This window comes from Lutzomyia longipalpis, chromosome 3, assembly GCF_024334085.1.
Source record: "Lutzomyia longipalpis isolate SR_M1_2022 chromosome 3, ASM2433408v1".
NCBI lineage: Eukaryota > Metazoa > Arthropoda > Insecta > Diptera > Psychodidae > Lutzomyia > Lutzomyia longipalpis.
Genome location: NC_074709.1, coordinates 10,195,997 through 10,210,861, shown reverse-complemented (window position 1 = coordinate 10,210,861; position 14,865 = coordinate 10,195,997). Strand labels below are relative to the sequence as shown.

Genomic DNA, 14,865 nt, shown 5'->3' with positions numbered 1-14,865 from the left:
AGAACTCTATGTGTGTACATTGTAGAGCAACCCTCCTTGAGACGTGTTATGTGTAAAGTGTCTGTAATTAGGAGGTGCTGCCGATGATGATGAGGAAGCACAGGGAGTGAAAGAGAAAATTGTGCGATTAAATCAACAACAGAGGGAAACACACGTGTTTGATTGCTTTTGAGGTGTTTTCTCGGAAGAAAGAAGAGACTCTCTGTGTGTACCATAGCTTGACTGCAGCAGTCTGCTGCAGAGTATTCTCTTATGCGCGGTGTGCGCATTTAAACGACAATGTGGGTGAACATTGAAGAGAAAGAGGAATCACTGAGCGTGGTGTGTTTGTAATTTGTCGGGATTTCACTGTAATATGTGTGTAAGAGATTTTTTTTACACTCATATAATCTCTCCGGTCGGTTTTACAATTCAAGAGATCACTGACCCAGAATCTCAAAATAGTTAGCAGATGATGGGCTTTTTTTTTTCTCGGGGCGCGCGCGCACAAGAGGTGGACTTCATTGGCGGCGGCGGTGCTTTGGGTGTTTTGGAAGAAACATTTGTGTGCGCCAGCAAGAGAGAGAGAGAGAGAGAAGATGATAAAATGTTTATAAATCTCTAAAAGTAAATTGTCTGTTTTCTCTCCTATCACAACCCTCCAGGTGGATCGAAGGAGATTGGCACGGCACTCACGCGTGTCTGCTTGCGGCATAAAGCTGTTGAGACGAAGATGAAATCCTTCACGGCTGCAATTATGGATTGCCTTATAGCACCATTGCAGGAGAAAATTGAGGAGTGGAAGCGCCAAGTGGCGATCATTGACAAAGATCACACCAAAGAATACAAACGGTGCCGGGCGGAGCTCAAAAAGCGCTCCACGGACACGCTGAGGTTGCAAAAGAAGGCACGCAAAGGGCAATCGGATACGATGCAGAGTCTCGTGAACTCCTCCCTGCACGACATGACACAGCGTCGCGCTGAGCTTGAGGAGATTGAAAAGAAGAGCCTCCGGATAGCAATGGTGGAGGAGCGTGAGCGCTACTGCACATTTGTGAATTTCCTCCAGCCCGTTGTGAAGGAGGAATATGAGGTGATGTACGAATTGAGTCACCTCCAGGAGGCGATGGATGCCATTGTGAATGTGACAAAGGACCCAAATGTCCTTCCACCATCATCCGAGGAAATTATCCTCGCAACAAAGTCCACAATGAATTTATATCCCGAATCACCGGGGGCAGCAAGTGGTGGTGGTGGCAGCTCACAGGGTGGATGCTCAGCCTCTCTTGGGTCCCGCAAGAGTTCAGTGTGCTCAATAAATTCACTCAACAGTAGCGGATCGGCGGGATCGCAACACCAAAGATCTCTATCGCAAGTAAGGAATTTTTTTTCATACCACTTCCACCTAATTAATCACACTCTTTCACTCAATTGTGCGAGCTCGGGCGCTTCTATGTCCTCCTTCTCTCCCAAGTCTCCCATCGATGCCCTCAGTCCCCTCTCACACAGTGCAATTTTCAGTTTATCTCACATATGGCATCAGAGTTGAATACAATGATGGATTTGTAGATTAAAGATCTTTTTTTTTTTAAAAAAGGAATTAAATTTTGATTTTACTTTCCTCATTTACAAAGATTAAAGAAAAGAATGAAAATCAAAAAAAAAAATAAAACAAATAGGGGAACGTGGGAAAGTGTTATGTTCGAGACTAATTTTCGTTTTCATCAGGTATTCAATTGTACGAAAAATACTTCTTGCAAGTCTTTTGTAATTTTTTTTGGATTGTTTGATGCTGGGGGTTACATTTGATTTTTTTTCTAAGGCTTTTCGTTTTTTTAGGAGTTTTGGACACACATTTCTAGAAAAAATGTAGTAAAATCATTTAGGAAAATTGTATTACATAAATCTATTACACGAATCTAAGTACAGATCAAGGGGAGTTTATCTGAATTAAAATCTTCAAATCTTCGAATTATTTGCCAAAGATTTGGATGATTTTGTATATAGTCCCATATTGTGATGTATCACCGGGATATTAAACCCAATAAAATTCAAATTCAAATTCAATTTGCTAAGGTTTGCCAAACTGAACTGGTTTTAATCCAAAAGTACATAATTGAGAAAAAATTCCGCGGTTTTTCGCGATCTCCGCGGATTTTTTTGCGATTTTTTGCGGGTTCCGCGGATTTTGTCCCAAATTTTTGCGTTCCCCGCGGACTTGTTACAGTTTTTCGCGAATTTCTTCGCGACTTACGCGGTTTTCCTGCCGTGTTTTTCGCTCTAAAACCAACAGGAGAGTTAGAAAACGCAAAAAATCAATCGAATCTTTGGATTCTTCGTCAAAAAAAATATCGAAAATCACAGATTATCTGATAGTAATCGATTTCTTTCATAAAAAACAATTTTTAAATAATTTAGTTTATTTATGAATCTAAAAAAATCTTTAATCAATCTATCTACAAAATCCATCAACTCTGATTCCAATTTGTTCCTATTTTATTCTTGAGTTTTTTTTATTATTATTTTTGTAATTATTTTCTATTTTGTCTTTTTTTTCTCTTTTTTTCTTTTTTGTGTGTTCCTCAGTTAATATCGCCTGCAATCCGCTTGAAGCTCGCTGAATCAAATGATAGTGGATTTTGTTCCTCACAGGTAAATAATAATTTATGTCACAGATGTTCTTTTTTTTTCGTCATGTCGCGATGAAAATGTGTTATGTATAATGAGGTAGCAGCAGCAGCAGCTGAAATGGTTGGTCGAGGTGAATGGCACCTCATGTGGATGGTGCAAAGAAGTAACATTAGCCAGTTTGCTGCCATGATTCTTTGCATAAATAATTAGAATTTTGAATGAAAGTGGATCACTGAGAGAGATGGTTTTTTCTTATGAATGGAGACCATTCAAACATGTTGCTCTCTCTCGATCTTTTTCTCTTCCCACTTCCTCGCTCTCACTCTACAATTGAATTTTTAAATGTATTTTATAAATTCACGAAGAGATGATGATGAAAATCTTGTTTTGACTCTTGTTCTTGACTCGTGGCTTTCTGCAAAGTTGCCGTTTTTTCCGTGGGAATATCGGAATGAAACCACATTTTTTTTTACTTCTTAGTCAGGGCAAAATACGCGCGCGAGGGAAGTACTATCGAATGTGTCTCTATTTCCGTGGAGGATTCAGTGTAAAAAGCATGAAAAATTCATGAAGCTCGAAAGTGCAGAAGAGGTGCGGAGATAAAAAAAAAGGGCACTTTGCACTACTCCTGTGCCAAATGGTTTATGTCGGCGCCATGCATCTGCCATGGTATCATTTAATAAGACAGCTGCAGTGTTTTTCTGATAATTTGATTGCATAATACACGATTCATTCCATACCAGCTTTTATTCTTTTATGGCTGATAATTTGAATTTGAACTAAATTAATTCGATTTCTTTTACAATCTTTGCGAAGAAATAAATTCCAAATTATCTGATCTGTATTTAAGCAATAAAAACTCTTTTTAAAAGATATTCTTTTGATGGGTTTAAAGTTATTTAAATATCTTTTGAGCAAATTGGATTAAAGTGAAAAAAATGAAGAAAAAAAATATTGTCAGGAGTGAGAATCGAACCCTGGTCACTGCAAGAGTAAGGACCTAACAGTGACACCATTAGAACCTCTCGGCTATTAAATACAGTAGAAAATCTAAAGAAGGAATTTCTGATTAATTATCCATGCAATTCCTTATGAACAGTAACTAATAATAAAAAAAATAATAATAAAGAAAAACCAAAAACAGTGGATTACCATCTCACATTACATTCTGACCCGGAGATTTTGCCTACCCTCCCCCACTTAAATTTTTAAATGTCCGTAATACTAAAAAATTACGTCTATCTCTCGATAGGCAATGATTTATTTTATTTTATTTTTTTATTTAGAAATTCATTTATTTGGATATTTTTTTGTACGTTAAAAAATTAGGTCGCTTTTTTCCTGAACTTTTTTAGCATAACGAGGGCTACATTGTAAAAAAAAATGGCTAAGTCGGTTCGATCCCATACAGAGTTCGCCGACTTAGCCGTTTTTACAATGCAGCCCTCGATAAGGGATCGGCTTATGTTTTTAAAACCAGGCTTTTTTTCTTAAACCAGGCTTCAGTTTTATAAGCTTAAGGTTTTCTAATCTAGGTCTTTCTATTAAGTTAAGTATCAGTTTTTTAAAGTTAAATATTGGGCCTAATTCACCGACTAAGAAACCCTTGAAATCTTTGAATTTTGTACAGAAATTCCAAGATTTCAAGCGAATTTCAAGAGTTTCTTGGTCGCTGAATAAGACTCATTAACCCCATTAAGTTCTTTTAAACTAGACCTAATTTTTTTTAAAACTGAGCTTAAGTTTTCTAATGCTGTGGTAGGGTTAAATGCATTCTAGATCTAACCGATCTAACCTGTTTTAAATATGAAAACCTTAAAAGATTCATCTTAAACATTTGTTAGGTAAATTGTATAAGACTTCAAAAAGCTTCAAAGCTAAGCCGTTTATTAAGCCAGGCCTATTTTTTTCTTAAACCAAACCTTAGTTCCTTTAGGTCAGACCTTTTAAAACCAATTTTTAAAACAGTCAAGAGCCGTTAATACTTTTCAGGCACAGGAATTAATACATAATGTCAGAATAACGCTGTTCAATGGTCTTTTATCATTTTTTTCCCTTGTATAAACATACTGGTTTCTTGGACGGAAAAATGTGGGATACACGGTGATATATTCAACGGCAATTTAAATCCTCCTCCGCTTGTTTTCCGCTGTGTTTTTTTCATTTTTACATTTTAACTTCTCGCGCGAAGAGAATGCAATCACAAAAAATTGATCATTTTGCTTTTGGCGCGTTAATGAATTGAGAAATGCTCTATTGGGAGAAAATGAATAGCAAGGCTGAATTATTTAATAAAATTGGTGTTGCAATAGCTATTTCAAAACTAACCAAACGCGCGATGGTTTTAATAGATTCAAATGCGCGCGCCAATGTGGGTGGTAAACGTGTGGCAGGAGAGAAATTGTTTCTCACCTTTTTGTAAGCTAAGCAAAATTGTTGAACAAGATTATTATTTTTTGTGTTGAAGGGATTTTTTTTTCTTCTCACTTTTTATAATACAAATTAATCCGTCCAATTTGTTAATAATTTATGGAATCTCTGAGATGATTGTGGGCACGTTGGAGTAGGGTAGGGAGAGCCGAGAAATAAAAAACCTTTCACTGCACAATTGAAACAATTGTGATCATGGTGTATGTGAAGATTTATCGGGTGTTACACTATTTTCTCGTTTTTTTTTCCTATGCTGCCTATTTTTTTTTTTAAACATGAATAGCATAGGAGAATGAGATTGTTTTGCCTTTGTTTGGAGGCATCACGGAGTGCAAAGTGGCTTCCATCTAATGTTTCCGTATTTTCTTTCTTCCCTCGGTACGCGCACGCTCACTTATTGGATTGAATATCAAATAAAAACCTTCTGCATTGTGGGGGAAAATAGACTTCAACTGCTAGTCAATCTCACATAATGTCAACTTGGCCACCAAATTCCCAAGATCCGGCCGTTTCTGCCGTCGATCGTCCCCATACGATCTCATCCAGTAAGTCTTCTTGGCGTGCAGTTCACACAGAAATATGGAAAAAAAAATGTTTATTGAATCGCCCTTTTTTTTCTTCTTATAAAAGCTTATGAACGCGGTCATCAACGTCCCGCGCTCACAGTTTATACGTTCCAGAATCCAGAAGTGAAGGCTGAACCTCCAAAGTCCACCAATTCCATCCGTCCTCCTCTCCCAATACGTTGTTCATCGCTTGAGAGGAGTTCAACGGTTAAAGTGAAGCCACCGTCATCACTGCCAGCGCATGTTACAAAAGACTACCCTCAGATGCAACCTACGTATGTCAATATGACCGAACTAGCCTCCATGGCAGCGTCAAAATTGTCCAGCACACTCGTCCAGCAGAAGCACAATACGGCGGTTGCAGTATTGCCCAAAGAAGTGGTGCAGCAGCTGTCATCGCCGGATATCAATGAATCCTCAAGTTCCACGGCAACACCACAGAATGCATCGCCTGTGTCTGCTGCGGATGTTACAGTGACGCCCACAAAGGGTGATGATGATGATACAAAGATTCTCGGCTCCTCCGTGATGGCTAAGACGTCTATGTTTGAGAAATTGGAGCAAATTCAGGCCAATGTATTGAAGAGAGTGGACAGCAAACTGGTGAAGAAGCCAGACAGGGAAGCAGGTAAATGCCACAACATTAAATAATTTTATCTCTCTGTACGTTAAATCGGTGTGCTTCCAAAGGCTTTATCAACTTGAAGATTATTTTAATGTTAAAATTTATATTAAAAAAAAAATATTTGCTGACTTTCTTCGTCGAAATCAGCATAACATCAGAGATTCCATTCAAGTTGATAATCCTTCTAGCAGTGTGTGTTTAGTAGGATCTTTTTTTCTTTCTTATTTATAATCAAGGGGTATTTATCTGGCGAATATTTGAAATATTTTAGCGAATCTTCCGAAACTTGACGAATAATCAGACTGTTGACAAATAATCCGAAACTTGACGAATGTAATAATAGATCTAATCTTCTTGACAAATAATCAGAATCTTAACAAAGACGTTGAATATTTTTGAAGAAAAATCCGAATCTCGACGAATAATCTGAATCTTAACGAATAATTCGAATATTCTTAACAAATAATCCGAATCTCGACGAATAATCCGAATCTTAACGAATAATTCGAATATTCTTAACAAATAATCCGAATCTCGACGAATAATCCGAATCTTAACGAATAATTCGAATATTCTTAACAAATAAATTGAATCTTGACGAATAATCCGAATTTCGACAAATAATTCGAATGTTCTTATCAGGGGGATGCCCAACCCCGAGAAATCAGTAGGGGAGGGCGGGGCTAATAAAGTCACTTAAGGGTTTGGTAAAAGCTTAAAATATCATATTTCCTAGCTAGATAGAACAAAATGATCTGAGAAAGAGTTGTAGGGCAAGAAATATCCTAAAGAATTGAGCTATACATTTTGCTTTATCTGTTTGGGAAATATGATATTTTGAGCTTTTTCTAAACCCTTAAGTGACTTTTTTAACCCCGCTCTCCCCTACTTTTCGTGAAGCAGCAGGTTCTTCCGATCAGAGGAAGGGATCAAATTGCACAATTCCACTTGCAATCGAAAGTACATTTAATTAGCTTTCTCATTATCGAAATAACTTATTAATATAAAAAAAAAGTTAAAGTGTTTCTCGGGAATCGGTCGAGATTGAGCGAGATTCGAGAATTCCTCATACATTTTGGTCAACAAAAAGTGACTTTTCTTTACAGAAAATGAGGTTATACCATCACCTTGGTTCTTAACAAATAATCCGAATCTCGACGAATAAACCGAATTTCGACGAATAATTCGAATATTCTTAACAAATAATCCGAATCTCGACGAATAATCCGAATTTCGACGAATAATTCGAATATTCTTAACAAATAATACGAATCTCGACGAACAATCCGAATTTCGACGAATAATCCGAATCTTAACGAATAATTCGAATATTCTTAACAAATAATCAGAATCTCGACGAATAATCCGAATTTCGACGAATAATTAGAATATTCTTAACAAATAATCCGAATCTCGACGAACAATCCGAATTTCGACGAATAATCCGAATCTTAACGAATAATTCGAATATTCTTAACAAATAAATCGAATCTTGACGAATAATCCGAATCTCGACGAATAATTCGAAGAGTTCCGTTCAGATAAACACCCCTTGTTTGTAATTAAATTTAGAGAAATGTTCTTAAAAGAAAGTATTCTTTGTAACTTATTTTCTCTTAGAATTTGAGCAATGCGATGTTGTCGATTTTTTAGTTATTTTTGTGTGTTTTTTTCTTTTTCTTTTTATTTTATTTATGCCCTCCTCAAACACAAAACAAAATGCCTCCCAAAAATGTGAATGAATAAACACAATGTGACATGTGGTGTCGAACAGATAAATTGCACCATGATTCCATTGAGAAGCTAAATAGTCTGATTGATGAGCTGGATTTGCTGCAGAGGGGTGTTGTTGAAATTCCAAAGATCGCCATTGAGCACGAGGTGGAGAGGAAGGATGAGGTGATCATACAGCAGGAATATATGCAGCATAATTGTGAGGTGGTCACGCTGCGGTATAAGGAGCCAAAGGTCGAGGCGGTCGATGGGGTGGAAACACGAAATCGTGTAACGTCATTCAAGCAATCGCCACAGTCACCCACAACACCCACAACTGTCGATCAATGCGATGGTGTCTTTCGCAATACCAATCGCCCAGCGATATCACCTCGTCCAGCTTCTCTCTCTGGTTTGTTTTTTTCTTTTCTTTTCTTTAAGTTTTCTTTTAGTTTTTTTTTTGGGGAGTTACGTATTCTTTTTTTTGTATTTTCCTTCCCACCGCGAATACATATTTTCTCCATTTTTCACGTCCTTTGTTGAACACATTTTTCCTTATCACAGAACTTTTATTAATTTCTCATATGCTTGTTTGCCTTATGTGCTCTCTGTGTGTGCATTTAGATGTATTTAGAGATGACAAATATTTCCCCAACAGAGTTTAGAAAATACCAACCATGGTGTATATATTTATTTTTCCTCTTAGCTCAACTGATCTTATTTGGTTGAGACGTAGAAAGAGCGAAGGGAAAAGAAGAAAATGTTAAAGAAGAAGGGGAGCTTCAAATGTGGAGTATGTGGTGTAAATTGTTTTCTTTTTCCTTCCTCTGGGGTTTTTTTTTCCTATGGGGGGTACAGCATCACGATCGAGGAGATCATCGGTAAACAGTGCAAAACCACCACCACCCGTTCGACGGAGTTCCAGTGTCACACCGAGTCAACAGCTCAACAAATTAGCAACACAAAATCTCTCACAGCAGAATCTAATGAATGTCTCTTCCGAAAGTCTTCCACCGCCACCAGCTTATCTTCTTGACTCGGAAAATATCTCACAATCAGGTGGGTGGCAAAGATGATGGTTTATTTTTTATTAATTAAATATTTGTTTAAGGTACATACTTTCTTTTTTGTTACAACTGGAAATTTTTTTGAGATAATCAAGGGCAATGATTTGCAAAAAAAAATCTACTTTGAAGTAATTTTGAGAAGATTTTAAAGCACAATAGTAATCTTTCTTTAGATGAAGGAGTTAATTCATTTCTGAATGGTAAATTTTTTTATTTTAAGAAACAATCGGAAATTAAATTATCTTTTAAAGGATTGAAAGTTAATAAGAAATTGCCAAAAAAAACTCCTAATTTTTTTTTAGGAAATAGCTTGGAAAATCTGCAAAATATTGCTAAAAAATGTGAATCATGACGTCACAATTATTGTGTTTTTTTTGTAAAAAAAAAAAAAAAACACTAAAATTCAGGGTTGGGCAGTTTGTTTATTTTTTTACATTTTACATGTTTTTTTACATATAAAAAATTCTTTTCTTTACATGTCTTTTTCTATACATTTTTATTTACATAAATAATGGGCCTTATTCAGCGACCAAGAAACTCTTGAAATTCGTTTGAAATCTTGAAATTTCAGTACAAAATTCAAAGATTTCAAGGGTTTCTTGGTCGCTGAATTAGGCCCAATGTAAAGAAAAATTGGTAGCAGAATATTTCTTTAATTGAAAAAAAAAATGTAATTATTTTGTAAAACTATGTAAAAAGTTATTTTATTCATTCAGACAAAAAAATCTTGATCAGAACCAAAATTGTAAAGTAAATTTTTATGCATTTATGATTTTATTAACATTATTCAAAAGCTTTAAAAATACAGATAAAATTAATTTGTTAAAGGTTCGTAAATTCTCATACTTTTATGGGAAAGTTCATTTCTAGATTTGTAAAAATTGTTTTCAGTTCCATTATTAAGGGGAAAATTTGTTGAAATTGAACTTACATATTCTCTTTCTTCAATCCATTCTTTCCTTACGAAGAAATTCTTTATATTAACTAACATTTTACCTTTAAAAGGTGCGTTTTCTACATGAAAAATATACAAGTTAAAAAAAACTTGTATATTAAGGTGCTCAGTAGTTATATACTCGGTAATTTGAGCTTTAACTCAAAAATACGTTAAAGAAAGCTTTAATAAACGCGCTTAATGTGAGAAAAGGTTTTTTTTATCGAAATAAGAAAAATATCATTTTTAAAATCATTTAGTGGGCTTTAAGTACATCAATAAAATGAAATCTAGGATATTTCATCGGTTTCTTTACAAAAAGGAAATTTCTACATATTAATATTGACCTAAGTTTCTTTTTTTAATTTTTAAAAAATATTTTAACGGGTTTCATATAAAAGATAATTTCCCACCTAAGTTTCTGATCAATCAGTAATTTTGCATACATATGAAGAAATTTAAAATCTTTTAATAAAATTGACAAACTTTTTACAATTTAATTTTTCCGTTAATGTAAAACAACTTTTTGATTTAAAAGCTTTTAGTTAATTATATAAAATAATTTTAACAAAGTAGGGGAACCTGGGGTAATTCGGTGAATTTTTGGGAGACAATTTTTCCTGAGTTCCGTGGAAATATTTGATATTTCCCATGACAACTATCTTATAGTAAATTTTCCGGGCTACAACTTTGTCTCAGACGATTTTTCTCTATCTCAATGGGAAAATGCTTTTTCAGGTCATTTTCCAAACCCTTCCACATTTGCCTGTTCCAAAAATCCTGGGGTAAAATGGTGAATGATTTTCAAATGCGTTTTTCTTTGAAAATCCATGTCTGAGAGGTTAATGATTTGCTTTGGGATAAACTTACCTGTTTCGATTGAGAGATTTCACTTCGTATAGTAATGATTATTCACTTTTTAGTCCTATAAAATTGTTTGATGTTTTCTACAACTTCCCGTCAGATCTGCGTGCAACAAAAACCCAGCTGACAATGAATTCAATACTCGTAGCTACTTTGGTAGCAAAATCAATATGATAATTTATTTAACAAGGAGAAATTTTTTAAGAAAAATTATGGAAAAAACATTATTTCGAGTTAATTAATTGTTTATATTACCTAACCTACCTAATACATATTATCTGTGAAGAATGGAATGGAATAAAAACATTGATTTTGAAGGGCGAAAATGTTGGGCGATTATTCAATTACGCGTCAATAGTAAAATAGATTGTAGAGAGAGAAAACACTATATGAGTGGAAGGAGGCAAATTTTTCACCATTTTACCCCAAAAAATATTCACCGTCTTGCCCCAAGTGCTACATTTTAGTGAAAACTTGATAATAGAAAACTCGGAAAATTTTTGGGAAAAATCAGAACAGGTTTGTGTTCAGCAATAATTGCTTTAATGAAAAAATGCATTTCCATAATATATTAAACAGAATAAGATGGTAAGAATTGAAATATGGTAAGGTGGTAAAAGTAACTTTAGACATCGGAAAATTATTTTCCTCAATAAAATCCAAAGCATTCGTTCTACATAACTAAAGCTTTCTGGGATTATTAAGAGGTGTAAGAAGCACCTGTTAACTGAATACGAATGATTGGGACAAAATATTTCATGAGATATTGAATTTAATTTTTTTCCCGATTCACCATTTTACCCCAGTTACCCCTATAATAAAACTTTGGGTTTTTTCCGGTCATTTCTCCCTCAAATATTGTTTTTACAAATTCTTTACAGCTTTTTTGCATTTTTGTATATTTCACATACATATATTGGGTTGTCCAATATTAATCCGGATTTCTAACCTAACATTTTTACCATTACATTCAATGGGAATGAATGAGACAGAAAATCAAAATTGTACTGAATTTATGTGAATATCTTAGGTTAGAAATCCGTGTAAATATTGGACAAACCAATACTTACATAAACAAATAATTTTACATGAAATTGCCCAACTCTGCTAATATTACAATTATTACGTCATTGTTTACATTTTAGGCATTTTTAATCCGAATTAAAAATGGAAAGTCTCTTTGTTGATTTCTAGTTTGTTTTATAATAAATATTGAGCCTTATTCAGCGACTGAGAAACCATTGAAATCTTTGAATTTTGCACTGAAATTGTTTTCTCAAATAAGGAGTTTTTTATACGGTAACGAATAAACTCCTTTCTATTGTAAAGCAAAATTACAATATTCGAGAATTTTCGTCATAACGCGCAATTCAAAGATTTTAACATCAAAAGAGACAACTTCAATGAATGCTCAATGTGATAAATAAACATTTTTGTTCTCTTTGTCTAATTTAAGCCAAAAAAGCGAGTAATAATAGTACGAAATTGATTTAATCAGTTTGAAGATTTTTCCCAGTAAAAGAGATAAAGTAGAAAACTCATTTGGCGCTTATTTTTATCATATCAAAACCCAATATTCGACTAGAGATTGTGAGAAATTTCGTGACTAAGAGCGCATAATAAATCTTTCATAATAAATAAAGTTTGTTGACACGAAAGATTAAATTTTCTCATTTGAGATGTTTAAGATGGCATAATTTCCATGCGTTTAATAATAAATTGAATGTTTTGTTCTTCTTCATGTAAAGCCGGAAGTGTGGCTGAAGCCATAAAGGCACTGACTGATTTGAAACACTTCCCAGCTAGTCCAGAGATTTTGCGAAGGACTCAACAGAGTGTCAATTCCACCAGCAAACCTGTGAGATTTTCTTCTTGAATTTTCATTTATTTTTTAAAAGGGGTTTAAAAATGATTTTTATAAAAAATTTCTTTTGCTTGTTTCTTTGTGAAATTTACAGAGGATTTCCCCATCACAACTGTATGCTCAACCAAAAGTGAATAAAGTCTCCAGTTTTCGTCATCAGAGTCACAGTAAGTAGTCGGGAAGGAAGGAAATAAATAAAATTGAGCAGAAAAATAAGTTTTGGCGTTTTTTTAAGGTCCTACACCATCAGGCGGGGACTTCCATTCATCGTCATCCAGTGAGAATGATTCAAATAAATTCTACGGACGTCACAGTCAGAGTCCGTCGTCGCAGCAGCAGCAACTGTACTATCGTCTAAGTGATCACCAGAAGAGCAACATGACGACATATGGTGGTCAGGAAGGTAAAGGCCCCATCTATTCGTCCATTGGATATGAGAATCAAATGATGAATCAGAAAATCTACATTTCGACAAATCCCTTCTTGGCACCATCCACTTCACATTCACATTTCGATGGGAATTACTCTGTAGCACCAACAAGTACTTGTAGTCGCTTTCTTGCGACCATCCATTCTTATTGTTTTCTCGCTTTTTTCTGTGTGTTTCTTTTAATTACTCTTTCCAGTGGCAAGCTCTGGATTTTTTTTAACAAACTTTTTTTATTTCGAGTGAAATTTTTTTCTCATTAAAAAATTTCATCTTCATCACATTTTTTTCCTTTTAATATTTCGGCTAAAGGTTTGTGTGATTTTTGCTTTTTTTTAGTGAGCGTGTGTGGCTTTTAAACGTCAAAACTTTAGATAATAAACATCAAACGTTAGGATTGCTTAAATAAATTCACAAAAGCTAAAAAAGAGATAAAACGTTTGAAAATAAATGCAAAAAGGTTACAAAATAAGTGAAAAATGGTTAGAAAAGGTACGTCAAACGTTAGAATCTTACGAATTATCAAAAGCTGGAAAAGAAACGTCAAACGTCAAAATCGCACAAATTGTCAAACATTTGAAAAGGAACGTTAAGAATTAGAAAATAAACACCAAACGTCAGAATTGCTTTAAAAAATTGACAAAAAAGAAAAGGTTAGAAAGGGAACGTTAAACGTTAAAAAACCAGGAATTGTCAAAAGTTGGTAAGGAAACGTCAAACGTCTAAATCTCAGAAATTGTCAAACATTTGAAAAGAAACGTTTAAAGTTAGAAAAGAAACTTCAAACGTTAAAATTCCTCAAATAAATTCACAAATGCTAAAAAAGAGTTTGAAAATAAATGCATAAAGATTACAAAATAAGTGCAAAATGCTCAGAAAAGGTACGTCAAACGTTAGAATCTCACAAATTGTCAAACATTTGAAAAGAAACGTTAAAAGTTAGAAAATAAACATCAAACGTCATAATTGCTTAAAAAAATTCACAAATCTTGAGAAAAAGATTTAAACGTTAGAAAAGAAATGCAAAAGGGTTAGAAAAGGAACGTGAAAAGTTAGAAAAGAAACGTCAAACATTAGAATCTTACGAATTGTCAAAAGCGGGAAAGGAAACGTCAAAATCGCACAAATTGTGAAACATTTGAAACGTTAAAAATTAAAAAAGAAAAAAACGTTTAAATTGAAAAATCATACTAAAAATCTTTTTAGAAAATAAATAAACCTCACCAAGAAAAATTCATGCAATTCCTCCAATTTCCATTTGTAGGTACTGAAAAAAAACTGATCTTGTTGCCCTTGCGCGCAGTCTTATTTAATATTTAAGGAACAAGGTTTCCTTCCAAGTGTTTCAAATTAATTGAAAATAAATTTCATTGCAAAAGCAATTAAAAAAATTAATTTAAACGGTGAATTGCATGAGATTTTGCACTCAAATTGAATTAAAAAACAAAATAATAAATTCAGTTTATTATTAAAGAAATGAATGATATAAACTTTCTCTGCATCAAAGAGAAAAAAATTAATTCTTAATTCCAACTGACCGCGTAATGTAACTTGGTTAAGTGCATCGAGAAGCACTGAAGGAATCCAATTTAGGGGGGAAAGAGAGAGGGAAGGGAAATAAAATAAATGTTTAGTAGGGCGGAATTGTAAAGTTTGCGCTTTTGTGCGATTGAAAATGAATCTGATAGCATAAAGAATTTTTGCATCTAAATTCATCACATTCTTATGCTTATTGTGTGTGAAATTTTTGCTTTATTTAAATGCA

The 14,865-nt window shown here is 34.1% G+C and overlaps 1 protein-coding gene across 4 annotated transcripts in view; it reads left to right on the top strand.

Moving 5' to 3' along the window:
- Positions 1–14,865, top strand: part of LOC129791811 (protein MTSS 2) — a 28,037-nt gene that overhangs the window by 12,184 nt on the left and 988 nt on the right. For 2 of the 4 annotated variants that reach the window (XM_055830347.1, XM_055830348.1), the window contains exons 4-12: positions 645–1,354; positions 2,566–2,631; positions 5,486–5,585; positions 5,671–6,234; positions 8,006–8,356; positions 8,803–9,003; positions 12,558–12,667; positions 12,768–12,840; positions 12,909–13,076. In XM_055830347.1, the coding sequence (XP_055686322.1) occupies positions 645–1,354; positions 2,566–2,631; positions 5,486–5,585; positions 5,671–6,234; positions 8,006–8,356; positions 8,803–9,003; positions 12,558–12,667; positions 12,768–12,840; positions 12,909–13,076 (2,343 nt within the window). Of the gene's footprint in view, positions 1–644; positions 1,355–2,565; positions 2,632–5,485; positions 5,586–5,670; positions 6,235–8,005; positions 8,357–8,802; positions 9,004–12,557; positions 12,668–12,767; positions 12,841–12,908; positions 13,215–14,865 lie in introns of all 4 variants that reach the window. The other 2 variants (XM_055830345.1, XM_055830346.1) reach the window with 1 other exon arrangement.